This window comes from Rhinopithecus roxellana, chromosome 21, assembly GCF_007565055.1.
Source record: "Rhinopithecus roxellana isolate Shanxi Qingling chromosome 21, ASM756505v1, whole genome shotgun sequence".
Lineage (NCBI taxonomy): Eukaryota > Metazoa > Chordata > Mammalia > Primates > Cercopithecidae > Rhinopithecus > Rhinopithecus roxellana.
This window is the reverse complement of record NC_044569.1, coordinates 57,385,737-57,413,712: the sequence shown is the minus strand read 5'-3', so window position 1 is coordinate 57,413,712 and position 27,976 is coordinate 57,385,737. Positions and strand designations below refer to the sequence as shown.

The 27,976-nt window shown below is 46.0% G+C and overlaps 1 protein-coding gene across 6 annotated transcripts in view; it reads left to right on the top strand.

Moving 5' to 3' along the window:
- Positions 1-24,345, top strand: part of LOXHD1 (lipoxygenase homology domains 1) — a 192,248-nt gene extending 167,903 nt beyond the window's left edge. For 2 of the 6 annotated variants that reach the window (XM_010386817.2, XM_010386820.2), the window contains 5 exons: positions 10,169-10,339; positions 15,923-16,055; positions 17,301-17,459; positions 23,365-23,677; positions 24,097-24,345. In XM_010386817.2, the coding sequence (XP_010385119.1) occupies positions 10,169-10,339; positions 15,923-16,055; positions 17,301-17,459; positions 23,365-23,677; positions 24,097-24,099 (779 nt within the window). In that variant the 3' untranslated portion in view covers positions 24,100-24,345. Of the gene's footprint in view, positions 1-10,168; positions 10,340-15,922; positions 16,056-17,300; positions 17,460-23,364; positions 24,064-24,096 lie in introns of those variants that run through there. The other 4 variants (XM_010386816.2, XM_010386815.2, XM_010386818.2 and 1 more) reach the window with 4 other exon arrangements.
- Positions 24,346-27,976: the final 3,631 nt, after the last annotated feature.

Genomic DNA, 27,976 nt, shown 5'->3' with positions numbered 1-27,976 from the left:
AGAGAGAGAGAGAGAGAGAGGAAATCTTTTTCACCTAGCCTCACTCTCTGCTCTCTGGTCCTTTTTGTAATGTGGAATTGTCTTTATTCCCGAGTATTCTGACCCATCCAAAGAATGGCATGGTACATTCAAGCTTTCAAAAACTAGGGTCTCTCTAAGATTAGCTATTTTCATTCAAAAGGTTTTCTTTGTTATTCTCTCTCTTCTTTTTTCCTAGATCTCTAAACTTTCATTCCAGCCCTTATTTAAATTTCACCTTGCATGAAGTAACTTACATCTTTTGCCCAAGCTAACAGACATTCACAGATACCTAAGAGATAACTGCACCTGCAATCCCCTTCCTCTGCTAAATTCTTATGCATCCTTCAAAATCCAGATTAATATCACCTTCTTCATGAAGCTCCTTGATTATCCCAAATGAAGTTAGATGCTCCCTGCCCTGTGCTCCTAAACTTCTCTGCTCATACCTCTATATCTAGCACTCACATGCTGAATTGTAATTGTCTTGCCAGTCATAATTGGCAGACTTTTGAGTCTCTCAAGGGTAGAAACTTTGATTCACATTTGTATGCCGAAAGCCTGGCATCTAGTAGGTATTTAACAATTATGTGACTAAATAAATAAATTGATGTTGAACATCAGTTTGTAGCAGTTTCTGAATCCTAAATAGATGGCTCCAGAATTCTATCCTTTTCTAGACTTCCACATATATATCTTTCTCCCCTGTAGGTGATTGAGGGGTTTCTAGATGCAGCAATTATATCAGACACACTTGTTAAAGCATTTGTAATTATCCAAGGGTAGGTGTTATGGGTGAAATAGTGTTCCCCACCCACCGATTTCTTCTTCACCAAGAACCTCAGAATGTGATAATATTTGGAAATACAATCTTTGCAGATCAACTTAATTAACAATCTTGAGATGAGATCACCATGGATTTAGAATGGGCCCTAAATCAATGATGACTTGTGTCTTTATAAAAAGATGAGAGAACATGGAAAGATGCCGAAACAAGAGCATGTGAAGATGGAGGCAGAGATTGGAGCTGGAGATAGCAGTGACAATCTGAGGAACACCAAGGATTTCTGGGAGCCACCAAAGCTAGGAAGACACAAGGAAGGATTCTTCTCTAGAGCATTCAGAGAGAGAATTGACCTGCTGACACCTTGACTTCAGACTTCTGGGCTCCAGAACTCTGAAAGAATAAATTTCTGTTATTTTAAGCCACCAAGCTTGTGGTAATTTTTTTGATGGCCTAGGAAAATAATATGGTAGGTAAGAGCCTTCTGGGGAAGAATAAAGACTTTCCTGGGGTCTCAATATGAACAATCTACCTCAGGATTTGCTACTGAGTGGAAAATGTTCAAGGCCACTGGACCAAGATAAAACTCACCAAATCAGAGTGCAGTCCCATCTGAGAGCCTAGAGTCAGCAGGGTTTAACTGCAGTAGCTTAAGGCATAGCAAGGCTGGGTGGCCCAGAGTCCTAACACTAAAGTAGGTGTCAAGTAGTGATCTGTTTAGCAAGACTATTGCTCCTAACTTTTACAACTGGTGTCTCCACAGCCCTGAAATTAGTTTGGTAATAACTGGGGCAAAGAAACCAATTATTCCCCTAGACATGAAAAAGAGAGGAAACCCAGACCTGAAAGGCATTGTAGATTATTTTCTGATCCCACTCTGCAATTGTCATTTAATTCGAGCCACAGAGACCTCTGCCTTGTGACCTAACTCCCACCGTGCATTCTGCCATGATTATATCTGCCTGTCTGTGGTTTAGAAGCTCTCTTATGTCCTCACTTCCTCACTGAAAGTTCTTCCTATTGCTCTGCCTTGCTTAAGCCCACTCCCAGAACAGTCGACATATCTGTAACTACATGTGTATTCTGTTTCTTTTACTTGAGCGTTCGCTCCACAGGTACTATCGTCTTGTTCATGTTCTTTCCCTAATGCCTATAACATTGCCTATAATATAATAAGGACTTAATATATTTTTGTATAATTTAATTATACTTATACTTCTCTTTCTGACCCTTCCCTGTCTTTTCATGCTTCAGTTATAGGGATCTCAGTTTTCCCCAGAATCAGTGTTCCTTTTGCCTTAGTGCTTTTTAAAAAAGCTGAGTCCTGGCCATGAAACTCAGACTCATGACTAAGTCCTCCAATGCCAGCTGCCCCTCCTCCCAGACACTAATTGCACACATATCCAGACTTTCTCAGTTTTCTTGATGCAGTTTTCTACCATGCAGAAACGTGACTCCAATCAGCCAATTCCTTCCATCTCGTCACGGTCAAAATCTGAAGGAGTCGGGTTCAGCACCGTGGACAGTTCTAAACCACTCCAACCTTGTGACTAGTTACTGTTGTTACTCAGATGCCAGCCTTTCCAAAGAACTTGACACCCCACCCCACCACCACTTTGAATAGCAAAAGACTATTTGATTGCCTTGGACCCATAATGGCTCTTGGGTTTAAAGAAATCCTGAGTGGTTGATGTGATCCTCTTCTCCTTGTAGGCAAAGAAGTGGCCCTCTTCCCCTTCAACAGACATTGGGTCTGAAACCAGGATATCACTGGTAGGTCTTCAGGCTCATCAAGAAAAGGAAGATTTCTGTATCCTTATTTTTTTATTTTATTTTTGAGACAGAGTCTCACTCTGTCGCCCAGGCTGGAGTGCAGTGGGGCCATCTCTGCTCACTGCAACCTCCACCTCCCAGGTTCAAGTGATTCTTCTGTCTCAGTCTCCCGAGTAGCTGGGATTACAGGCGTGTGCCACCATACCCAGCTAATTTTTGTATTTTTAGTAGAGGCGGGGCTTCATCATTTTGGCCAGGCTGGTCTCAAACTCCTGACCTCAAGTGATCCACCCGCCTCAGCCTCCCAAAGTGCTGGGATTACAGGCATAAGCCACAGTGACTGGCCTTGCTGTATCCTTATTGAGCCCATGTGGTTGAAATACTAGGTTTAGGAGAGGGACAGAGAGGACAGACAGGTTTTGTGTCCAACTTCCTTTTAATGGTAACTTTCTCCTCCAGGGATGGAAGTTTAAATGTTAATACAAGCTAAGATGGCTAAACATGTCCTTAGCCTCTCTCTATGCCATACTTTTTATGTTTATTTAAAATTTTTTTCCAGATACCTTATACTTCCCTTGCATAGACATTTATGAGGAAAAATATATTTTGCTTGAGAGTCTTCTACAATAAAGATGGGGATTTCTGAACAAATACCATATAAATCAGATGACAAATGCTTAGTTAACTGAAAGCATAGCAATCTTCTCTTTCTCTGAATCTATCTTTCAACCTTTTTTGTCTATTCAATAGTTCTTTTTTAGTGAAAAATTTTAAACATGCACAAAAATGAAGGGATAGTGTAATAAACTTCCACATAGCCATCACCCAAGTTCAAGAATTATGAATTATTGATTCATAATTGAATCTATTGATTATTGAACTATCAAATTTGAACTATTGAACTTTGTCACATCAGCTTCATTTTTCATACTTTTTAAAATTTATTCTTTTTGGTTGCTGGGGGATATAAAATCAAATGCTAAACTTCATGTCATGTCACCCCAAACATGTGTATTTATTTATTTATTTATTTATTTATATATGGAGTCTCACTCTGTCACCTAGGCTGGAGTGCAGCGGTGCCATCTCGGCTCACTGCAACCTCCGCCTCCTGGGTTCAAGCAATTCTCCTGCCTTAGCCTCCTGAGTAGCTGGGATTACAGGTGCGCACCACCACACCTGGCTAATTTTTGTATTTTTAGTAGAGACAGGGTTTCACCGTGTTGGTCAGGCTGGTCTCTTTTTAAAATGAACATTTTCTTACAAATTACACCACCATTATCATACTTAACAATGATTTATTTGTATTGTTCAATTTCCACTCCATGGCGAATTTTCCCAATACTATGTAATATATAAATTTTCTTAATATTGTGTATGGAATATATGGAAAATAAGTAAATTTCCTCAGTACTGTATACTGAGTAAGTTTGTGAGGGATACAATGTATTGAGGAAATGCTGTTTATTGATGTAATATGAAGTACACAGAAGTCCCATTATTATTGGTGCTAACATTGAACAGTGGAAATAGGGACTGCCAGCCTGACTACTCCACTATAAAGTTTCCTCACAACTCTTCATCTAATGGACTCATCCAGTGATGATCAATTAGGGTTACAAATGGTGATTTTCTAATTCTTTCATTTCTTATTCATTTAGTAGCTAGAATTTTTCTGTTAAAAAAGTCTCTCAGGCTATTTGATTACCATAAAATATAGTTCATAGAGGAAAATCAAGACAAGTGATTAATTCTCCATAATTCCAGTTACCCACATAGCTTTTATAATACTGAACAAATTATAACCAGAGTATTTATTTTCTAAATTATCTTGTTCTTCATGCCTTCTTTGGTTAAATTAAGGCTCTGAGGAAAGAAAGAATTTATGTGTTTTCTTTTGAAAAATATAAATTCATAGAAATATTAGGTTAGTGCAAAAGTAATTGCAGTTTTTGCCAAAACCACAGTGACTTTTGTACCAGCCTAATATAAAGAACCTCAGAAGTCATCTATTTCAATCCCCACATTGTACAAGTAAGGATACTGAGGCATGGGGATATTATAATGTGTTCAGTTCGGTGGATATGCTGAGACTGCAACCTGATCTGCCAGATTCCAGAGTGTTGCTCTGGATGACCTCTTAGATAATATATGTGAAAAAGTATTTGTGGAAAAATAATAGCTAGATTCTCATATTCATACACAGCTAGGGCTGTGGGATGGTTCCATATCTTACTTCACACCATTTATTGATCTTACTAAAGAAATGTGAGTTGCCTAGATGAATCCTTAGCTTGCCAAAGATTATTTTCAAGAATGGAGTTGCTTGGTGAAGAAAATTATCCTCCTACCTGAGAAGAATTTTTAGTGGTTTGTGCTGGAGCAAAGAATTGACAGTTCACTTTAGAAAGTAAAAATCATTGATCAATTCTATGTTTATTGAATGCTAAGTCCATACCACTGTGATACAATTAAGAGCTCCTAAGATATGATTCTCCTCCCCTAAAATCTCACTAGAGAAGTCAGGCATACACATAACACCAGCCACAAAAGTTAGGGCATAGTCATGACCTGAATAACAGAGATTTCTCAAGATGTCTGTGCTCATGGTCAAGAGAATGGACAAGCAAAAAATACTGAGAGCCCGGAGATTTTGGAGGACCTTCCAGAGGAAATGAGGCCTAAATTTTCCAGAGGACAATAGGCAGGTATTTAAAGCAAGGGAAAGCTGGGTGCCATAATGAGAAGAGAGGAAATGCCAAAGGGATGCTTAAATCCATCTCACTGCAATAAGGGATTTGTAAAAGGGCTCTTCCTTATTGAGGCGAGAGATGAGGTGATTGGAGTCAGGCTGAAGAAGGCCCTAAATATGTAAACACAGAGTTGGGCCCTTTTATCCCATCAGATGTGGAAAGCCACTGGGGAACCACAGGCAGGAGATGGCATGATGAACTCTAGGGAGCAGCTGCCAGTCTCCCTCCCATCCAGAGACTGCCATCTCTTGCCTGAAAAGATTGGGACCTCACACTGGTTCAGAGTTTCTAGGCCTTTTTCTTAAAACTTTGAAAAATGTGAGATAAAATCATCAATTCTACTAGAACAGGCCAGCCACCACTCAGTGCTAGGGCTTTGAATTCTTTTTCCCATCCACTCTTAAAACTTCACCATTAGAGCCATTCTTCCCTATTCAATAATAGTGCACACCCATGCATGCAATAAACACTTATTTAATAATATGCCAAGCACTGTTCTAGGCATTGAAACATAGAGATGGACAGGTTACAAAAGGATCCTGTTCTCAAGGGGCTTACAACCTAGTGGAAGAAGACAAACTATACAATATATGAGAAAACAAAAACAAACTTATTTCAGATTGTGAAGTGGGCATGTCATGATTGACAGCAAGTAATTGGGGATTAGGAAGCTTCTGCAAATAGGGTTGTTAACAAAGTCTTTCTCAAAGACAGAATATTTGATCTGACACCTCAGTAATGAGATGGTGTTGACATTCAGAGCCTGGGGAATATAGTTCCAAACAGACCGAATGGTAGATGCAAAGTTTGTAAGAAAAGAGAGGGCTTCATATATCAAGGGATAAAAAGGAGGCCAGTGTAGGTGGAACAGAGTAAGTGAAGTTGTGAGTACTATGAAATAAAATCAGAAGAGTAGAAAAGGACCAGATCATGTCAATGCTAATAGTCCTTGGTGAGCAGTTTGCATTTTATTCTGACAGTGATGAGAAGCCATTGGGGGGTTTTATATGGAGAAGTGAAAAAATCTGATTTATCATTTTAAAAGATGACTATAATGCGTGTGGAAAGATATTAATTATAGCATTGTGTGTAGAAGTACAAGTCTGGATACCAACTAATTAACCATCAACAAGGATAAGATAAATAATTTGGTGGCATGTACATTCAATGAAATACCAGGCAACTATGAAAAAGAATGTCAGTATTTACATTTTGATATAGTTTGTGAGTAAAAGGTGTCAAATAGTGTGGAGTGTTTGTTACTTTTGTGTAAAAAAATAAAGTAGAACCCCAAAAAAGAAGACTTTGTAAAGCAACGGATTATTTGTCAATTTCAGATGGTTCCTTCTTGGTCCACTGATATGGCTTGGCTCTGTGTCCCCATTCAAATCTCACCTTAAATTGTAATAATCTCCAGGTGTCAAAGGCAGGACCAGGTGGAGATAATTGAATTGTGGGTGTGGTTTCCCCCATGCAGTTCTTGCGATAGTGAGTGAGTTCTCACAAGATCTGATGGTTTCATTAGGGGCTTCCCCCTTTGCTTGGCCATCATTCTCTCTCCTGCCACCCTGTGAAGAGTTGCCTTCTGCCATAATTGTAAGTTTCCTGAGGCCTCCCCCACCATGCAGAACCATGAGTCAATTAAACCTCTTTTCTTTATAAATTATCCAGTCTCAGGTATTTCTTCACAGCAGCATGAGAACAGACTAACAAGTCCGCTAAGGCCAGGTAGGATATTCACCATGTGGCTAGAGCTGGATACTCAGTTAGCCATTGCTGTACCTGTGAATCCATCTACCCATCTACTATCCTGCTGTCATCACGAGCAAAAACCAGACACATGACATCAGCCTGCCAGAGCCACCTGTTCCCAGTTGCATGTTTGATAGGTTCTTAGTGGGAGAAAGTCATGGTAAGATCCCTGTCAATCACACCCAAAATTTCCGAAACAAGGCGATTAAGTGAGCAGCAAGCACAAAGCTCATGGAAGGAGTTTCTCTGAAGAATTCTAATTTGAAAATTGTGGATGGGGTCAGACAATGCCAATTTTTGAGAGGACGGGGAAAGGGGGCCACAGTGGGAAGAGAGGCAGCCTGCCACTGAGCACCAGGGCAACCCAGGCCAGACAGGCTCCTACTCTGGTTGTCTTCATCCATGCAGTGGGGGCAATGAATTATATGTGGATAAAGGTAAAGCCATCCCAGAATCCACCCTTCCCCTTAGCTCACTGATTTTCTCTGTCACCATTCTGGCTGGAGCCCAGGAAGTGTAATTCTGTAGTGAAAACCATGTGGGGTGTAGAGCACAACAAATGGTGCACTCCAGCAACAGAAACAATCTCGTGATGGCCCACGTCTCCAGGTAATGCCATCCTCCTCCACCAGCATACTCATGCACACACTTACGCATGCAATCACATGTTCAAACTTCCCATTGATTTCCTATTGCCACGATTCTGTAGAAAGACCTCCCTGACTCTGGTCCTGATACATTGAATCAGTAGTTCTCAAGGTGTCGCTCTAGGACCAGCAGCATTGACGTCACCTGGGAGCTAGTTAGAGATGGGCATTCTTGAACCACACCACAAACCTACTGAATCAGAAACTCTGGGAATAGGGCTCAATAATCTATAGTATAACAAACCCTCCAGGTGATTGTGATACAGGCCCAGGTTCTCAGGCTTACACATTGGAATCACCTGGAGAGCCTTAATGACTACTGATGCCTAGGTCCCACTCCAGAGGTCTGTAGCAATCAAACTGTGTAAGAGCTGGATAGTAGAATCTGTGTGTGTGTGTGTGTGTCTTCTGTCACACACACACACACAGACAGTGAGGATGAACGGTGGGAGGAGGACAAAAACTCTTTCACCTGGACACCTTCCAGTAGAATCAACAACTTACCACCTTTTTCTCTGCCTTCTTCTTTACCTGTCTCTTCCTTCCTATATTCCACTCCAGAAGTGTTTGAGCACTGCTTCAGCAGGTCTTCTCTGCGTCATTTCCAGACTGCATGCATTGAGGCTTGCTAAGTAGTTTAATCTTGGAGAGCTAGCAGTCACACTGGAAGCAGAAGGTCTCGTCTTCATGACACTATCAGGAAGCATCTCAGAAAGCAGCCATTTTGCAAATTTACAGGTGGAATTGGCCCTAATGTAGAAAAATTGAAAGATTAATTGAGTTAAAAAACAAATTTATTGTTAAAATAACTTACTGCTGGGTGCGGTGGCTCATGCCTGTAATCCCAGCACTTTGGGAGGCTGAGGTGGGTGGATCACCTGAGTTCAGGAGTTTGAGACCAGCCTGACCAACATGCAGAAACCCCGTCCCTAATAAAAATACAAGATTAGCCAGGTGTGGTGGTGCATGCCTATAATCCCAGCTACTCGGGAGGCTGAGGCAGGAGAATTGCTTGAACCTGGGAGGTGGAAGTTGCGGTGAGCCAAGATCACGCCATTGCACTCTAGCCTGGGGAACAAGGGTAAAACTCCATCAAATAAATAAATAAATAACTGACCACTGTTTAACTCAACAGAAGTGTTTTAAAATTTGGCTTAACTCTATTGGTGCTGTTTTCCACTTCAGTGAAGACCTGTGTTTACAAAACATAAGTACTTTTTCAACCTGGAATGATGCTATACTAGGACCACCAATGTGTATTCCCTGCTGAGCCTTAACATGTGTCCCCTGTGATTTGGGTGACTGCAAGAGTCGTCTATCTTTTTGTGCCTCTTTGTGCTTTAAGACCCTTGGAGTTTCCTTGTGGACATATAGTGAGCAGCAAGTAACCTGCCAAACCACGGGGATTTCCTCCTGCATAGGGTCCTTTGGTTCTAAGGATTCTCAAGGACTTTGAAGAGAAGACAGTAACTGAACCAGTGCATGGTATAAGGAGCATGCAGCTGTCACATGCATGCTATTTACATCGTGCAGGCAAGTGCACATCAATTCATATTTGATAGCTGTGCTATGGTGGGCACACTTCCGAGGGAAGCCCTGCCAATTATAACAAGGGCAGCTATGTGTTCAATATTAGCAACATACCCAAAAGAAATAGTAGCTTTGGATTTGTTCTACGATTGTTGAACAGCTTAGCCAAGTCATGACACATTCATTCATTCAGCATTCATTGAGCAACTGCTACTTGCCAGTCATTACACTAGGCATGAGAGAAATGAAAACAAGTAAGACCTACTCACTGCCTTCAAGAGCTCATGGCTTGGAGGACAAGACACATGTAAATACTGACAACACAAGGTGGTCAGGGTGTGGCCACGGCAGATGCAGGGGTCTATAGGAGCATGGAGAACACCTGATGCAGGCCTAGTGGGTCATCAGGGGACATCAGGGAAGGCTTCCTGGAGGAGTTGACACCTAAACTGATTCTGGAAAGATAATGGGCATGGACTAGGTAAATACTGGTGTCAGGAAGTAATAGAAGTCATCCTTCATCTTAGTGAACTCCAGAAAATTCTATTTTGGGTCAGAGATCTCAATTGTGAATCTAATGAAAGCCATGAGCTCTCCCCCTGGTAAAATGTTCATGTATAATTACAGCACAATTTCTTGGGGTCATGGACTGCTTAAGTTCCATACACAGATCCTCTAGGGTTCATGAACCCCAAGTTAAGGGCTTTGCAGAAAATTATATTCTCTGTGCTGGAGGAACCCTCTGAGACCACCTAACCCAACCCCTCACTTTATCAACAAGGAGATCAAGGCCCAAAGAGGACAGATAACTTGTTCAGGGCCACACAGCCAGTGGGTTGTGGGGATGTAGAAGTCCGAAAGGGGAGGGAAGGCACATCCAGCTTCCAGTCCCCATGGTGTCTTTTCCACAGGGATATTTCCTGGCTGGCATCTGAGCTATGTTGATGTGAAGGACAACTCCCGTGATGAGACATTCCGCTTCCAGTGCGACTGCTGGCTCTCCAAGAGTGAGGGTGACGGGCAGACGGTCCGCGACTTTGCCTGTGCCAACAACAAGATCCATGATGAGCTGGAAGAGACCAGTATGTGGGGGAGAGCATTGGCTCAGGAGGGAGGCAGGGAATGGTGCTGGAATAAGAAGACACTGTTCCAGCTGGAGGGGGGTCAGATGCCCGATGCAGGGAATAATATGGAGAGATGCATGAGGAAACATCCTAACTGCTATTTGGTGAAACTGGAACTGCTAAGAAACATTGATGCCAGCTCATGGCTCAAAATCACAGGGACTAATTAGGTGGCAGGAAAACCCACTGGGGACAAGCTGACCCTGACCTGAAGGCTGAGCTGGGTGGTTTAGTGTGGAGTCCTCTCTGGTTTATTTTTATAACATGGATATCATCCAACTGATGCCTGTGGCAACAGCTGCCTAATCAACACTTCCTAGAAACAGAATGCAGGGGAAGCCAGTATCTCCAGCAGCGGCTTTCCTTTTGTCCCTTCCTCAGGGGATATTTAAAGGGGAAGAGTAATTGATCCTGAGGGGATGGCCATCAAAGCCTAGGGAGATGTGCCTCTCACAGATGCCAGGGTCTGGGCCCAACAGATTGGAAGAGGCTTGTCAAAGGCAGAGCCTGATATGAGAAATGGATTTTTCCAATCTTAGTTGTTAAGGCAGCACTAGCTTCAGTAAGAGGCAAACCCCTAAATCTCAGTGCCTTCACACAACAAAACATTTTTCACTCCTTTTATACCCAGTCCAGTATTTGTGTTTGGTGGGAGGTCTTCCATGGAGTGATTTAGGGACCCAAGCTCCTTCTGTCTGTATCTCAGTCATTTCTAATGTGTGGCTTCCATATTTCTTGCAAATGGGAAAAGAGCATGGAGAAGGCACACTCCCTTAATATAACTCACATCCTGTTAGTGCAAACTAGTCATGTGGTACCACCAGATGCAAGGGCACTTGGGAAATGTAGTTCCTGGCTGGGCAGCCCCTTCCAGGGGACCACTGTAGGCTATGGAAAGGAGGCCACCGACTCACACTCATCTCTACCATGCCATCCAAACTGCTCAATGATGAGATTAGCTGCCTTGAGAGGTAGTGAGCACTATGTCCCTGGGAGTATTCAAACAAGGGCCAAGCACCCATTTATCCAGAATTCCTGTATGAGAATTCCTGCCCTAATTCAGAAGGTAGACTCCCAACTTGTGTAATTACACTCCTGAGAAGTTACTGGGTGCCCAGTTTTATTTTAGATGCTATGAATGATGCATATGGCTTTGTGGCCTCTAGTTTATTTGTATTGTCCTTTGCACATGCATTAGTCTCTCAATACATCCAAAGCTCCCACAGGTTAGGGATAGCATCACCCATGTATGTAGCCCTCTGCAGCTCTGCAGGCCTTGGGGATCAGTAGGTGCTCAATTGGTGCTCGGCGAATGGAAGAAAATACATTCCTTGTCCTTACAGCCTCACAATCTAGTTCGAGGGAAACCTTACGCACCTTACACAAGTGCCATGACGAGCAATAGAGATTCCTCAGGCTGTTGGTGTCCAGGAAAGTAGAGAGTTGTAAGGCTTGGAGCATAATCACTGAGTCTCCTTCACAAATTCCCTGCCAAACCTCTGCTAAAATCTGTGAGATATGGGTTGACAGGGAGATTGTAGAGGGTAAGTGACCCTTCTGTTGATTCCAGAAGGATGTGTGCATGCTGGAGACCAGAGGGCAAGGACGCATAGCCAGGAGAGGGCCTGAATCAATCCCTCTTTACTGGGAGGTTGCATAGAGCAAAGTGATGCCATCTGGGCTGCCCATGAGGGGACAGGCAGCCACACCTGTGTCCTCAGATGGAGGTTCACCCTGGAGGCAGTTGTGGATGCAGCTTGAGGCAAGCATGCCAACCCTCAGCTACCTTCATTTAACCATGTGACAAACTCTTACTGAGTACCCACAAGGGCCAGGCCCTAATCTGACTTCTGGGGACACACTAATCAATGAAACAGAGACTCTGCTCTCATGGCACTTACATGCTGACATCACTGACCCCAAGGCATCTCTGGACACTCAGTGTGTGAGAACAAATACGCTCTTGTACTTGAACAGAGCTTTATGGGGATGAAAGCATTCCATATCCATGTTCTCAATAGATCTTTGCAATCCTACTCCCACCCCGTGAAATAGAGGGGGTGCAAATTCACACCTCTGTATCATGGATAAGGCAAACAAAAACCCAGAAAAGTTAAGTGACACATCGAAGGCCCACTGCACCGCCCCAGGATGTCTTGTCCTTATTAGGCCTGGCTGGTACTCCATATTAATTAATTGCTCCATCTCATTTAGCCTCCTGTTCTCTACCTTTATCCCCAACTCTTCTTGGCAATTCTAGAAGCTGCTCCTTGCCCTCTCCGAGCATCTGCCTCTGCAGATGGTTTCAATGTGCAGCCAAAGCTGAAAACCATTGGCAATCTTTAAATAATACTAACGTCTGGGTCCCACTTCCAGAGATTCTATTGTAATTGATCCAGGGTCAGAAAAAAGGCCAGGACAGTAAGATCATATGCACATGTGTTTACATGCATGCTTGTATACACATGCGTGCGTGCGCGCGCGCGCGCGCGCACACACACACACACACACACACCTAGAAGGACAGAAACATCTCTCTCTGGGACAACCTCTGGCAGGGCCAAAGTCTTCCTCTCTGCAGCCCCTCCCACTCCCTATGCTCCTACTCGAAGCCTTTTAAGGTTGCCCAGTCAGCCTTACCTGCAACATTTCCAGCCAAAATACAGTCCAGCTTGCAGGTCAGCTCCCCAGGGATGGAACGTTCACTGCTTGCTTCACCACTAGAAAATCCATCTTCATATTTATGTTATTGAAGCATCCATCCTTTGGTAGTCCCAGTGGAGTCAAACAGAAAGTTTCAGGAGTGGTCAGGACTCTTGGTTGTATGTACCTGAAACCCAATCCTAAGCTGGCTCCAGCAAAAGGGAATATATTGGCTCCCAGAACTTGGAAGTTTTGGGTGGCTCTAGCTGAGACTTGGCTGTCTCCAGAGGCTCCAGTGATCTCAGTATGTCTCTTTCTTCTCCTCTCAGCTCTGTTTCCTCCCATGTGTCAACTTTGTTTTAGTACATTGTGGAAGTTGGCTGCTCACAGCTCCAATCCCATACCATTCCAGCTTAATAGCTTCCATGGAAGGGAAGAGAGCATCTCCCTGGGGAGGATTCTGATTGGCCAGGTCCAGGACTCTCAGCCCCATCCAACCCACATGGTAGGAGCTCCCCAACATAAACAGTGGTCCTGAAACACGAGACAGTGAAATCCAAATGCCCACTGGAAGCCCAACTATGCTCCTAGCATTCCTCCGTGGCCATTACATGCCCCTGTAGTTCTTGTCTCGAGACTAAACATCTGTTTATTCTGCAGCTCCTTGAACAATGTGACATTGAATCTTCCCTGCATCCTGCCCCTTCCCCTTTCAGTATAACCTGTATCGCTCATTCGTTGCCCTCTGCAGATGCCATGCCCAGGATGAAGGCAAGATTTCAAGGGGGATCTGCTCGCTCCTCTCCTGTCTTGCCTTTCAAACTATGACCCATGCCCCCTAAGCTCACAGTAGCTTTGCTGGTGGCCCCTTTATGCTAGTGACTTCCATGTGCTTCTTCCTTTGCATGACTGCCAAGAGCCTTCCTCCAGTGGGGCTTGTCCTTGGATGTGCTGGCCCCACGGAAGATCTCTGTTAGATGGGGTTCATCACTTCTACCTGCCCTGAATGTTCAAGCTCCTGATCCTCTTTCATCTGCTCCTTCCCAGCAACCTGTGAAAAAAGTTGAGAATCATGCCTTCTACATTTTTATCAAGCCGCTTCATCTGGGAAAGCAAGGTGAAAATATGCTGACTGAAACTTCCTTTCAAAAGACCACCGATGCGACTAGCAACATTTGTTTCTAATCTACCTAAATGTTCTTGCTTACAAACCTTCTCTACCTTATCCTTAGGACTATTAGGAAAGAATTCATTTCAATCCCTGTAGGACAGCCCACCCGCACCATCTCTCACACTTCCTACTTGAGTCCATCGCGGTGATATGCAGGTTCCCAGTGCTCCCTGCCTCCCTCGCTGATGCTGACAAACCATTTCCCTAACCACACCCAGGATCTCCCTTTGAATTCACCAGTACCCATTTGCAGAACAAACCATTGCCTCCCATGGGGAAGCAGAAGGCAGTGGTTTGAACCACTGAACAATGTGGTTCCCTTGCTGGGATGGCTTTGGGTTCCTGGGCTGGAATCTGTCCTGGGCTGCAGAACTCTTCCCTACTGCAGAAAGGATGCACTCTCTGTGGATCTCTTCCTCCATCAGAGGCTGCCTGTCTCTTTGCCTAGATTCACTCTACTTGTTTCAGGTAGCAGAGATTTCTCCTTGAGAAAAGTTGCAAAAGGGTGGCTGTGTGGCTGGGATTGGTGCTGGGATTGAGCCACAGGCATGGCCATCTCTCCTCTTCTTTGTTTGTATCATGTCTCTGAGATAAAGGCACAGAAACAGAGCTACCCCTTTGGATCCAGAATCCCAGACCGTCAGTCATTCAGGTACTGCAGCAAGGGGTCTATGTCTGGAGACACTCGAGCCAGATACTTACTGTGTCCTCCAGGGTGCCAGTTCCATCCCTGGCCTGGTCCCTGGGGAGTGAGCCTGGATCACATGCCACACACCCTCAGTATCTTGGCTTAGGGGGATCAGGTTGCAATTTTAATTAGGGTGGTTGGATAGACATCTCTGAGACATGACTTTTGAGTAAGGACGAGAAGGTGAGCCAGTGAGCCAAGCCGCTATGGGTGGGGGAGGGAGAAGGAAAGAGGGAAGGACTCCAGGCAGGACAGCATTGCAGAGCTCTAGGACAGAGCATACCTAAGTGCTCTGGGTGCAGCTAGGAGGCAGAGTGACTAGAGTGAGAAAGAGAGAAAGTACCAGGACATGAAGTGGGAGAGGAAATGGGGAGCCAGGTTTTCCTCTTACCCCACGGTACTTTGGCTCTTTTTTGCAGGGTTATCTGTCACATTCTGTTACATGGTACAGTCAGTGTTTGTGTCTGGGGCTACAGATTGAGTTCTAGTGTCACCCAGGGTCTAGTCCAGCCCTGGCACTTAGCACCTACTTAACCAATGTTGGAGGAGTGCACGCCTGTGCAGACACGACTGAGGGAACAGCAGGGTGAGATGGAATGACACCGAGACAAGCTATGAGCAAGACTGCTTGCTGGAGCAAGTGCAAGGGTCTTCGGGGTGCTTTGACTGCCTGGGTCTTTCCCCTTTGCTTTTGCACTGGGCCCCCCTTCTTCTCCCTTCTCAGCACCGATCTCCATTTTGCATCTCAGCCCTGTAGCTGAGTGTTCACCCCCACCTCCTGCTGCATTCCCAGTGGCTCCCATATTTGCCTGCAAAGAGGTTGCTACTATAAATAAATGAGAGCATTCACTGTAACCCCAGAATCTGGGCAGGTTCTACCTACAATGTCTCAATCGTGGTGATTTTAACCTGCCTCCCCCACGCCCAGGCTGTAGCCTAAGACCAAATGAAGGACCAGAGGCTGTGGCCCTATTGCTCCCACCCTGATGATGGGCACTGCCTCCCCTGTGCTGACCCTCCCCCACCTCCTCCATTACAGCCTACGAGATCGTCATAGAAACCGGCAACGGAGGCGAAACCAGGGAGAACGTCTGGCTCATCCTGGAGGGCAGGAAGAACCGATCCAAAGAGTTTCTCGTGGAAAATTCTTCTAGGCAGCGCGCCTTTAGGAAGTAGGAGGGGAAGGCCCATGGGAAGTGGTGGGGGGTGGGTAGGTAAGGGAGGACCCCAAGAATCTCCCCCTTGGGTGGGAGCCATAGGTACACAAATGGGCCTAACCAGCAAGTACTTACTGAGCACCTACCATGTGCTGATCCTGTGCAAACACCCCGGGGCTAAATAGGCAATGGTGAAAGGGAAAGCATGGGACTGCATTTAATGGGAGCCTACCCTGTGGCTGGACAGTGCTACTCACTGCAAACGTTGCCTCACGTCTACAGAGACAAGGACCACACCTCCTTCCATCAGAGCCACTTGTGAACTGCTCAGATGCCCACTTCATCTCCTCCCTCCTTCCAGGACTGCTGAGACAGCCTCTACCTCCCCCTTAACTCTGCTACATCTTTCTCTTAGTCCATTAGACTGGTAGCTTAGAAACAACAGAAATGTATTTCTCACAGTTCTAGAGGCCAGGAGTCCAGGAGCAAGGCACCAGCAAATCTGGTGTCTGGTGAGGGCCCGCCTCCTGGTTCATAGCCAGCCATCTTCTCACTGTGTCCTCACATGACAGAAGGGGGAGGGAGCTCTCTGGGGCCCCTTTTATAAGGGCATGAATCTCATTCATGAGGGCTCAGCTCTTATGACCCCATCACCTCTCAAAGGCCCCACCTCCAAATACCATCATACTGGAGAATAGGTTTCAACATATAAATTTGGGGGAGCTGGGGCACAGACATTCCATTTATAACAACCTTTTCTTCAAATCTCCATATCAGGATGAAGTCTGGACTCCTTAGACTGGCACTTACAGACCCCCACAGACTGCCTGCACTCCTACCTTCTCCATTAGCTTTTCCCTCCCTGAACCCAAACTCCATCCAAGCTAGCATTCCCCCAGAAATATCTCTACCTCCATACCCCACTATTCCCACCCATGACTTTGCTAAGACATGTCTGTTTCAGGGGACTCTTCCCTTTCCCTCCTCCCTCTGCTCTCCAAGTCTCACCACCCTCACCATCTCCATCCTGCATAACGATGTCACCATTCTTTGGTGCTGGGGCCAGGCAGCTAGTGGGGCTTTTTCATTGTGATTGTCTTGGTCCCAAACTGAACTGAACCCCTCAAAGCCCCCAGGACTGCCGTGAGGTCCTGCTTGCCATCCCATCCCTGTTCCTAGCCCAGTGCTTGGAATGCAGCAGGCCCCCAACAAATGCTTACCTGCTTCAGTGGGCAAAGACCACACCTTTGTTTCCTGCAGGGGGACCACAGACACATTTGAGTTTGACAGCGTCTACTTGGGGGACATTGCCTCCCTCTGCGTGGGCCACCTCGCCAGGGAAGACCGGTTCATCCCCAAGAGGGAGCTTGTCTGGCATGTCAAGACCATCACCATCACCGAGATGGAGTATGGCAATGTGTATGTACTGAGCCTTTCCCCAAGGAAGTGCCACTCCCTCAGCATGGGGCAGGGACTGAGCTGGAATGTGGGCAAGAGAGCAGGGTGTGAGGAGGTATCTTCTTCAAGGTCAAGATTACCCCATTCAGGAGGCCTAGAAGACAGGAAGGGAAGAGACACCTGTATGGTTCTGAAGCTATCTGGATTATGCATCTACTGTCAGAGGCACGGGAGTAGCCCAGATGACCTTGGGTGCATCTAGTCTTTGAATCCAGGGATGCTTCCTTGGAAGAATACTGAGAAAGTCAAACAGTGCCCGAGAGCAGAGACTTCCCTTGCCTTCCCCTTCTCTCAATCTAAAATAACAAAGAAACACAGCTTTGAAGTCTGCTGTTTACATGGTCATAGTGAAAACCCACCATCCATGTGGGCAGAGTAGGGATCAGAGACAAGGTAGGGTAATCCAGTGGTCCATCTGCTTCACAGTACCCCAGATAAGGGGCTTTGCATTCTCCCATCAGAGCCTTCTGGAGACTCAGGCATTTCTGGAAGATTAAGGGTCTTAGTTACCTGGGCAACATAGTCACAGTCATCAATTTGTCTAATTAAAACCCCTTGGTAGCCAAACTGGAAGCCAGAAAGAACCCTGAGGCTCTGGAAGGCAGGAAAGGTGCTGAGAAGGAGGCAGGGTAGGGTGGAAAGGGGAATCCAAGGTCAAGGCTTGCCAAAGGGTAAGTGAAAGCTGAGTACACAGCTCACAGCGCCAGAACCACCATGGACCCTCCCACATCTGCATCTCTCCCTGGGGCTGGCCCTGCTCATACCACACCCTAGAGCCTTCCCTGCACAAGGAAAGGTAACCTCTGTCTGCACAGAAGCAGTAGCCAGGCTGGACCCAGGCAGAGCCCTCAGCTATGGGCTCTGGCCCTCAGGAGCCCAAGCTTCTCAAAGCCACATTCGTCCAACCTGCAGCTCCCTGGATTTGGCTCCCCCAAACCAAGCAAGTCCTTGGGAATTTGGCAGAAGAGGTTCTGACCTCTGCTCAGACTGCCATAACAAAATATCAGACAGTGGGTGGCTTAAACAACAGAAAGCTATTTCTCACAGCTTTGGAGGCTGGAAGTCTGAGATCAGGGTTCTAGCATAGTGAGGTTCTCAGAGGACTGTCTTTCTGGCCTGCATATGGCCATCTTCTCTCTGTGTCCTCACGTCGTGGAGAGAGAGATCTGGTTTCTCTTCCTCTTCATGTAAGGGCACTAATTCCATCATGAGAGCCCCACCCTCATGACCTTATCTAAACCTAATTATCTCTCAAAGTCCCCCATCTGCAAATACCATTGCATTGGGGGTTCCAGCTTCAACGTATAAATTTGGGGAGATACAACTCTGTTCAGAGCAACTTCCCTCTTGAGCTATGGCATTACTTACTGCTCTTTTAGAGAAAGCTCAGCTCAAGTACAATCAATCCTGTAGGAGTTGCTCTATGTGCCTGCTAGGACCAGTACTGATGAGAATTTGACAGCTGGGAGACTGTCCCAGAAAAGTGAATGATTCACTGAGCAAGTCAGGGCCAGGCCTAAGCCCTTTTCACGGCTCAGTACTACCTCCCATTCACAGGGGTTGTGTCTGCTGATACTGCTCCTCTGCAAACCTCCCAAAATAAACAAAACAAAATAAAATAGTCACCCTCACATTATCCTTAATCCCACAATGTTGGCCAAGAGAGAGAGTTCTCAGCACCACCTGGCACCTTCCTGTCTTAGGAGGAAAGGAAGGCAAAGGCCCAACTGTAAGCTTCCCGTCCCACGGTCCTGGGCTCAAGTTGTAGAATTTTCCATCCTGTGGAAGAAGAAACCTCTCCTAATTGAAGCATCTTTCCCTCCAGCCTCAGGAATGCAGCCTGTCGTTGGCTGTCACCAGAGCTGGAGGGGGAGGAAGAGATATCTGTGGGGAAGGGGCTCTTCCTGAAGTGAAGGGGTTGCAGGGGTTCCAGGCCCCTGGATACTAGCACTGTCTCCTGGTCAACTGTGTGGCCTCCAGCAGTTACCCTTCTCCTCCTTGTGCTTCACGCTGCCCTTTGGGAGGAGAGCTGGATGCTCTATAGGGTCTAGGGTAGAGGAACGATGGCAGGGGTGTCAGCCTAGGAGCTCTCTGAAGTCATGCCCTAGCTCACCCCTGCCTGCCTGCAGTTCTCAAGCCTGTGGTCTCTGCTGGATGAAAACCTGTTTCCTGCAGAAATATAACTTTCGTCCAGAAGGGGGACTTTGCAGACATGTTTAATCGTGGTGACAATTCACATGGTCTCATTCTAGAAGGCACCTACATTCTATATTATAAAACCACTTGCTTAACACTGTGTGTAACATCCACAACTCCTTTCCTGCCACCACGTTAGCCATATTTGGAGTTCCATGAATTACAAATGAATTTAATCTCAATCTCTCATATACGCAGTAACTCCAAATGTCCATCTCCCAGCTATTTCCATTCTGACCCCTCTTTTGCAGTGTGCTGTTGACCTTCCTGACCAGTTCTCATTCATCACTAATAGCCTCAGGATTTGGGTGAAAGGTCATACAAAAAGACCTTTATTTTTTAACTGAAAACACCTTTATTGTTTATCCCAGTAGCATATCTAATATACAACCATAAAAATTCAAATAATACAGAAACGTCTGTAAAAGAAAGTAAAAATTCCCTACAGCCCTGCCCATCAGAGGTGGCCACCGTGATGAGCATTTTGGTGACCCCATTCTCTGTGGCATTTTTCTGATACACAGTGTTCATAGATGTGCACTTATACATAGTTTTGAATATGCATCAGTTCTTTCTGCTCATTTTTCTCTGCTTTTGCCTTTACTCTGGCTGGACACCTTCCCCCCTTTCTAGCGGGAGCAGCCTGCTGCATGTCCTTCCAAAGCCAGAGCTTTGTGTAAGTCTGTAGGGCCCACATTTTGGTGATCCTATAATTATGTCTATCAGAAAACATTTCCTTATATCTACACCAGGGAATATTTTTCAGCCATCAAAAATAATGAATTAAATACATACCAGATGACTTGGAGCAATTCCCAGGAAGTATTATTGAGTGAGAAAATCGAGATACAGGAAAACATGTCTTATGCGATGCCGTTTTGTAAAGGGAACACTGACATCCCCATATGTCTATGTACACGTGGGTCTGTGCAGGGTTGGGTGAAACGGAGGGAAATTTGGCAGGCTACACCCTCAACTGTTACATGGGTTATCTGAGGAGAAGGGATGCTGAAGTGAGAGGAAGAAGAAAGAGAGAGAGCCAAGCAAAGAGGGAGCAAAAAAAAGTACATTTAGAAAAATATGTATAGGATCAGATGATTTTTGTATTTATATAGAATTATGCATATTAGTGGGCATATGCATAAAGAAATGCATTTTAAGAGAATTTTAAAACAATGCACGTATATCCTCCTCTAAGAAATTGTAGTATGTAACAACAATCCAAATTTATCAAGTGATAAATTGGGGGAAGACAATCTCAAAACAGAATAAGGATTTCCTGCAAATGTCTTTAAGTGGTTTATTCTTCAGGGCCAGGCAGGCTTTGATTCTGGGTCACCTTAAGCAGTGACTTTTCTTCTCCAAGTCTCAGTTCCTCCTCCTATGAAATGGGAGGATGATGCCCAGGGTTGTTGTGGGAGCTAATGAGATTCAAGAATGCAAAGTCCTGGAGTTGTGTAAGCAGGCAAAAAACCAAAGGTGTTTTTTTTTTTTTGTTTGTTTGTTTGTTTGTTTGTTTTTTTCTGTTAAGAATGTTCATCTAAAATAGGGTTTGATTTTGCACCACTGGGCACACCTTTTCAGTGTTGCATTCCTGAAGTTGTTAGCCAGCACCAAGACTGCTTGTTTTCAAAGGTGTTAGCATATTAGCAATTTGGAGTGGGAAGAAACCATAGCAATTGTTCAGTACAAACCTCCAGCTTTGCCAATGGGAAAATCAAGATCTGGGTAGGAGATGTGACTTGTCCAAGGTCACGCAGGTGGTAGGTGGCAGGGCTGGGGCAAACCATGCCCTCTCACATCATGTGCAGCATTTTCCCACCATGCTGTCTGACGTTTTCCTTTATAATTCCTGAACCCACTGTCATTACCCAGAGTCTAAAATTGGGGATGTTCAAGAGAAGGTTTGGGAGGACTTCTTGGTCCAAGACAATTCTCTTGGCTCCAGACTTGCTTCTGCTTGTGATGGCTTCTTTGGTAGAGGACTTTCTCTTTCCCCTTGTACTCTGCAGTCTGTGAACACATAGACACACACACACACACACACACACACATGCATACATACACAAACTCTTAGTTCAACTCAGTCAAGTGTAAGGAATTTGGGAGCACAAATTTAATAGTCATATTTCTACTTGGTTTTGCCTAAAATTGTCACTCTGGATTCAGCAACTTCCTCTAAAGGTGACACCACCAGGTACAAACATTAACCAGTCCCTTTGAGGGAGCAAGAGTATCTGCAGATGGGAGTGAGCTTGGAAAAGAGCAGGTGACAGGTGAGAAAGGAAAGCACAGCTGTGTGCAGTGACTCACACCTGTAATCCTAGTGCTTTGGGAGGCCAGCGCAGGAGGATTGCTTGAGGCCAGAAGTTTAAGATTAGCCTGGAAAACATGGTGAGACCCTATCTCTACAAAAATATATATTTTTTAATTGGCTGGGCGTGATAGTGCATGCTCATATTCCCAGCTACTCAGGAGGCTGAGGCAGGAGGATGACTCGAGCCCAGGAGTTCAAGGTTATAGTGAGCTATGATCACACCACTGCAGTTCAACCTGGGTAGCAAACTGATACCCTGTCTCTAAAGAAAATAAAAATTAAAAATACATAAAAATGAATAAAGGAAAACACAAGGGAGAGAAGAGTCAGATCATGAGGAGTTTTGCAGACCATTGTAAAGTCTTTGGCTTTTACTTGACATGGGAAGCCACTGGAGGGTTCTGAACAGGGGAAGGTCATACTTGGGCTTACATCTCAACAGGATCACATGGCTGCTGCATACAGAATTGACCACAGATAGCAAAAAGCTAGAAGACCAGTTAGGAGGCTCTTGATAATTTCCAAATAGGAGATGATGGTGACTTAGACACAAGTAGCAGCAGGGCAGATAGATACTGGATAGTTTTCAAGTGGGCTGGTTCTGGATATATCTTAAAAATAGGGTCGGCTGGGCGCAGTGGCTCACGCCTGTAATCCCAGCATTTTGGGAGCCTGAAGCAGGTGAATCATGAGGTCAGGAGTTCCAGACCAGCCTGGCCAAGATGGAAAAAAAAAATTAGAGTCAACAGGATTTGCTTATGGATTGTACATGGAGTATGAGGGGCAAAAAAGAAGTAGAAGAATCTGGCTCACGCCTGTAATCCCAACACTTTGGGAGGCTGAGGTGGGCGGATCACGAGGTCGGGAGATCGAGACCATCCTGGCTAACACAGTGAAACCCCGTCTCTGCTAAAAATACAAAAAAAAAAAAAAAAAAAAAAAAAAAAAAAGCCGGGCATAGTGGCGGGCGCCTGTGGTCCCAGCTACTTGGGAGGCTGAGGCAGGAGAATGGTGTGAACCCGGGAAGCGGAGCTTGCACCACTGCACTCCAGCCTGGGAGAGAGAAGGAGACTCTGTCTCAAAAAAAAAAAAAAAAAAAAAAAAAAAAGAAAAGAAAAGAAAAAAGAAGTAGAAGAATCAAGAAGCAACTGGAAGAATGGAGATGCCTGTCCATGGTGAATTTTAAGTTAAACAAGAATCCATACTCACAGTTTAACCCAACATTTCCAGCTCCAATATCCCATCACCTTGGGAAGGGACCATTTATGGATGAGCAAGGGGATCTGGGGAGGGAGCAGCCTTGGCTGGGGTCTGCTTAGCCCCTCCCCCTCCTCTCTCCCACGTCTCTACCAGGTACTTCTTTAACTGCGACTGCCTCATCCCCCTCAAGAGGAAAAGGAAGTACTTCAAGGTATTCGAAGTTACCAAGACGACAGAGAGCTTTGTCAGCAAGGTCCAGAGCCTGGTGCCCGTCAAGTACGAAGTCATCGTGACGACAGGCTATGAGCCAGGGGCAGGCACCGACGCCAATGTCTTCGTGACCATCTTTGGGGCCAACGGAGACACAGGCAAGCGGGAGCTGAAGCAGAAAATGCGCAACCTCTTCGAGCGAGGCAGCACAGACCGCTTCTTCCTGGAGACGCTGGAGCTGGGCGAGCTGCGCAAGGTGCGCCTGGAGCACGACAGCAGCGGCTACTGCTCAGGCTGGCTGGTGGAGAAGGTAGAGGTCACCAACACCAGCACCGGCGTGGCCACCATCTTCAACTGCGGCAGGTGGCTGGACAAGAAGCAGGGGGATGGGCTTACCTGGAGAGACCTCTTCCCTTCTGTCTGAGGGGCTACAGCCCCCACCCTCTCACTGAGATGCCCCAATCTCACATTTCTGCCCTCCATCTTGATGGTCAGCAGCCCTCCAAAGCCTCTGGAGTTGGCACTGGGGGCCAGCAGGCCGCTGAGAACTGCATGGGGTCCTGCTCCCTACCCTACCCCCAGTTTATTGAACCTACAGTGATCATAATTAGCTTGTGTCATAATCTGTGGCAGCCCAAAAATAACTTTTTGTATTTCCTTTTTCTGTAATAACAGTAGTGATCAGGCTGGGACTTGCTGTCGAGTGTGGATGAGAAATTGAGTCTTCACCCAGGGGATAGAAGTGGAGAAGGAGAGGGCATCGAGATGGTGTATTTTAAGCAAAAACTAATTAACACTTTTCCCCAAAAAAGCTGGGCTAATTAAATTATTACCAACCATATCCTATAAAGAATTCATCTTAGCATCTACTTGCTAAGAAGTGTATGATTTTCCCCAGTTTCAATAAATCCAGTGGCAAATGGAGAAAAACAGCAGGAGGAAGTGTTTTGCTGGGGGATTTATGAGCCTGTGAAAAGTAGATAATTCTTTCCATCACTTTACAGAGAACGCATTGGCAAGTTCCTGCTGGTTATCCCAGCCTGTGCTAACACAGTCAGGACTGGACACAAAGGTGATAGGGATGGCACCTGCAACAGCCTGGTCACTGGCACTCTAAGGCCGGGAGAGAAAGCGGGATCATTCAGGTTATTTGGTGATTATAATCTGTGGCTCTCTGTGGGCAGGGTTTGGACTGAGAGCTGAGAGGGGCTTGGGAACAAAGTGAAGACCTGGTCTCTACCCTCAAGGGGAATGTGCCCTTGCTGGAGAGGCAGCAGGAGAACTGTACATCTGAGTACCCACACAGATTCGCACATGCACACACACTCTCCCTGATCGGCAGTCACGAAGTCACAGCAAGACTTCGCAGAGATCAGCACCTAACTTCTGATTTTCCTGCAGAGAAAAGGACAGCAACAAGGTGGGTCAGGCTGGAAAATATCCCTATAGGAGGGCACCCCAGGACCAGTGTTTCTGCCGCTTTGCTGTCCCTGCACCCTCTGTCCCAGAAAGGTCTAAACTCGCAGTGAGGCTTCAGGACCCTGAGGCAAGTTCAGGCCCGTCTCAGAGATCTCTTGGAGAGAGGTTAAATGCACTGACTCTGGGGCAACCAGCCTGGATTTAAATCCCCATTCTGCCTCTTCGCAACTGTGAGAACTTGGGCACATTATTTTCTCTCTTTGGGCCTCAGTTTCCTTATCTGTAAGACAGGGGGAATGATAATAATGCCCACCTTGTAAATTATGATGAGGACTAAATGAGTTCATGTGTATGTAGTTTTAATTCAGTGCCTACACCAGATAGTGAGTATATCCACCATGCTGAACACGCAGGACTGGGGTGTATGGGTAGGGGAAGATGGCATCATTAAACAGCTTTGTTTCCATCTCTTTCTGTGGAACTGGTTCTCCCCCTGTCCCTAGATGAAAATTTAGACAAGCCTCACAACTCCTGTGGACTCCAGTAGGTAATAAAAAGTCCAACAAACACTTTAAGTCATGAAATCCATCTCCATTCTATAATTTAAATGTCCAGCCCCAATATAAAGATAAAGACATCAAACTTAAAATTGAGCTTCCTGCCATCTCCTGGCTCAGTCCCATCACAGGCGGGCCTCACAGTGAGGGAGGGGTGTGAGTGTGTGTGCACGTGTGTGTGTGTGCAGTGAGTGTATTATGTAGTGTGCAAGTATGGTGTTTGTGTAGGTGTACACATTAGTGCATGGTGTGTGCCTGTATGTGAATCTCTATGCATGGGTGCATACATGAGCATGGGTGTGTGGGGGGTATATGTGTGCATGTGAATATGTGTGAGAGCATGTGTGTGCACGCACATGAGTGTGCAGGTGTGTGTGCGTGCATGTGAATATGTGTGTGTGTACACAAGTGTGGGTGCGGAGTGTTCATGCATGTGTATCTGGGTGTGTGAAGGCATGTGTGTGAGAACACACGAGTGCAGTGTGTGTGCATGCATGTGAATCTGTGCATGTGTGTGTGTATACAATTGTGTGGTTGTGCTGCACATGCATATGAATCTGTGTGCGTGTGTGTGTATATGAGTGTGTGGTTGTGCTGCGCATGCATGTGAATCTGTGTGTACATGAATGTGGGTGTCGTGTGTGTGTGCATATGTGTGTGTGTGAGTCAGCCTCCCTTCTCTTCCCCTGCCTTGCCCTGTCCCTCCTCCTCCTGCCTGTTGGTGCGCCAGGGTTTTAGACTACTGCGGGAGGAGGAGTAGTGAAGGCAGCAGGCAGCTTCCTGTCCGAGGGCTGCTATTATGGCTGGTGTCTTTGTTTCCAGACCTGACAGGTGTTTAGACTTTCACCTGCGCTTGTGCGGGTTCACCCTCCACTCTGTCCTCTTATTTAGGATCTGAGACACTCCACAAGAGGCCCTCGGGCACCCTTCGCTCTGACACACTCCAACCGTTCAGGCCACTCACCTCTCTGTGACCAGGGCCACCCCCATCTCACCCCAGCCACATCTCCAGAAGGGGCAGGCAGCTTGTCTGCCATATGCGGACACACCCCCTCTCACATAGCCCTGCTGGAGCCCCAGTCACTTGCCTCAGATTCAAGGGCAGCCAGGAGGCAGGGCGCACACTCAGCCCCACAGCAGGCCTCTCAGGATGTCCTGCCCTTGAATCCACTGCTTCCTCTCAGCCTTCCCATTCTCTGACAGGACCTGGAGGGATGTGTGTGGCCCAGAGTCTAAACTGGTTCTCTGCCCTGTCCTTCTGGCAAGAGATACGATACATGGGGCTCTCACTGCAGAGTGTGGCATCTGTGGGTGACTCGGCCGCCACTGGTACAGGAGGAACCTGTTACCATCCTGCTGCTGGTGTGTCCTATTAATGTTGGCTTACCATCGACAGGGTAGTGTTGGCCTGGCTCAACAACGTACCCCAGGACCTTAGCCAGCTTTCTGGTCATCCTTTACCTGCCCTACCGGCTCAGCTTTCTTCAGAGGACTTGTTGAGATCTGAGGAAACAATTGCTTCGAGAGCTCCATTAAACTCATTAATACTTTTGGTCCATTCTGGGGCACTTTCTTCCCACAGGCCTCCCCACCCCCTGCCCCCTACCTGGTCCTCCAAGTCCCTGGACCTGGGCCATCTCCATCTGGGCAAGTCGCCCACAGCTCTGTGCCCAGCAGGGTGGCCCCCAGCAATGCCATACACACTGTCCTCTCTGCTGTCCTCTGCCAGGGCTGACCTTTGCCTGAAGTCTCCTTGCCACCCATCCACTCCTCCACTCTACCAGGCACTGCGCTTCACATTCTTTTTTGTTATTATTTGTTTTGTTTTTTCGAGAAGTGTCTCACTCTGCCACCCAGGCTGGAGTGCAGTGGCACGATCTCAGCTCACTACAACCTCCACTTTCCGGGTTCAAGTGATTCTCATGCCTCTGCCTCCCAAACAGCTAGGATTACAGGCACAGGCGACCATGCTCAGCTAATTTTTGTATTTTTAGTTGAGATGAGGTTTCACCATGTTGGCCAGGCTGTTCTCAAATTCCTGACCTCAGGTGATCCACCCACCTCGCAAAGTGCTGAGATTACAGACATAAGCCACCACTCCCTGCCCACATTCTTTATTTGTAATTGATGCACAATAATTATACACATCTATGGGGTACATATGGTATTTTGATACATGTATACAATCTGTAATGATTAAAGCGGGGTAATTGGCATATCCATCACCTCGAACATTTATCATTTCCTTGTGTTGGGAACATTTCAAATCTCCTCTTCCAGCTAATTCGAAATATACAATAAATTACTGTTAACTAGAGTCACCCTACTGTGCTATAAAACTCTAAACATATTCCTCCTATCTAACTGCATGTTTGTACCCATGAACCAACTTCTCTGTATTCCTCCCAACCCCATTCCCAACTTCTGATAACTATCATTCTACTCTCTACCTCCATGAGAACAACCTTTTTATCTCCCACTTCTGAGTGAGATCATGACCTGCTGCTCTGCTGCTGAAGGGCAGTGGCAGCAGTCCAGGGCAGGTGGCCCTCAGGCTCTGGGGAGCACACACTTCAGCT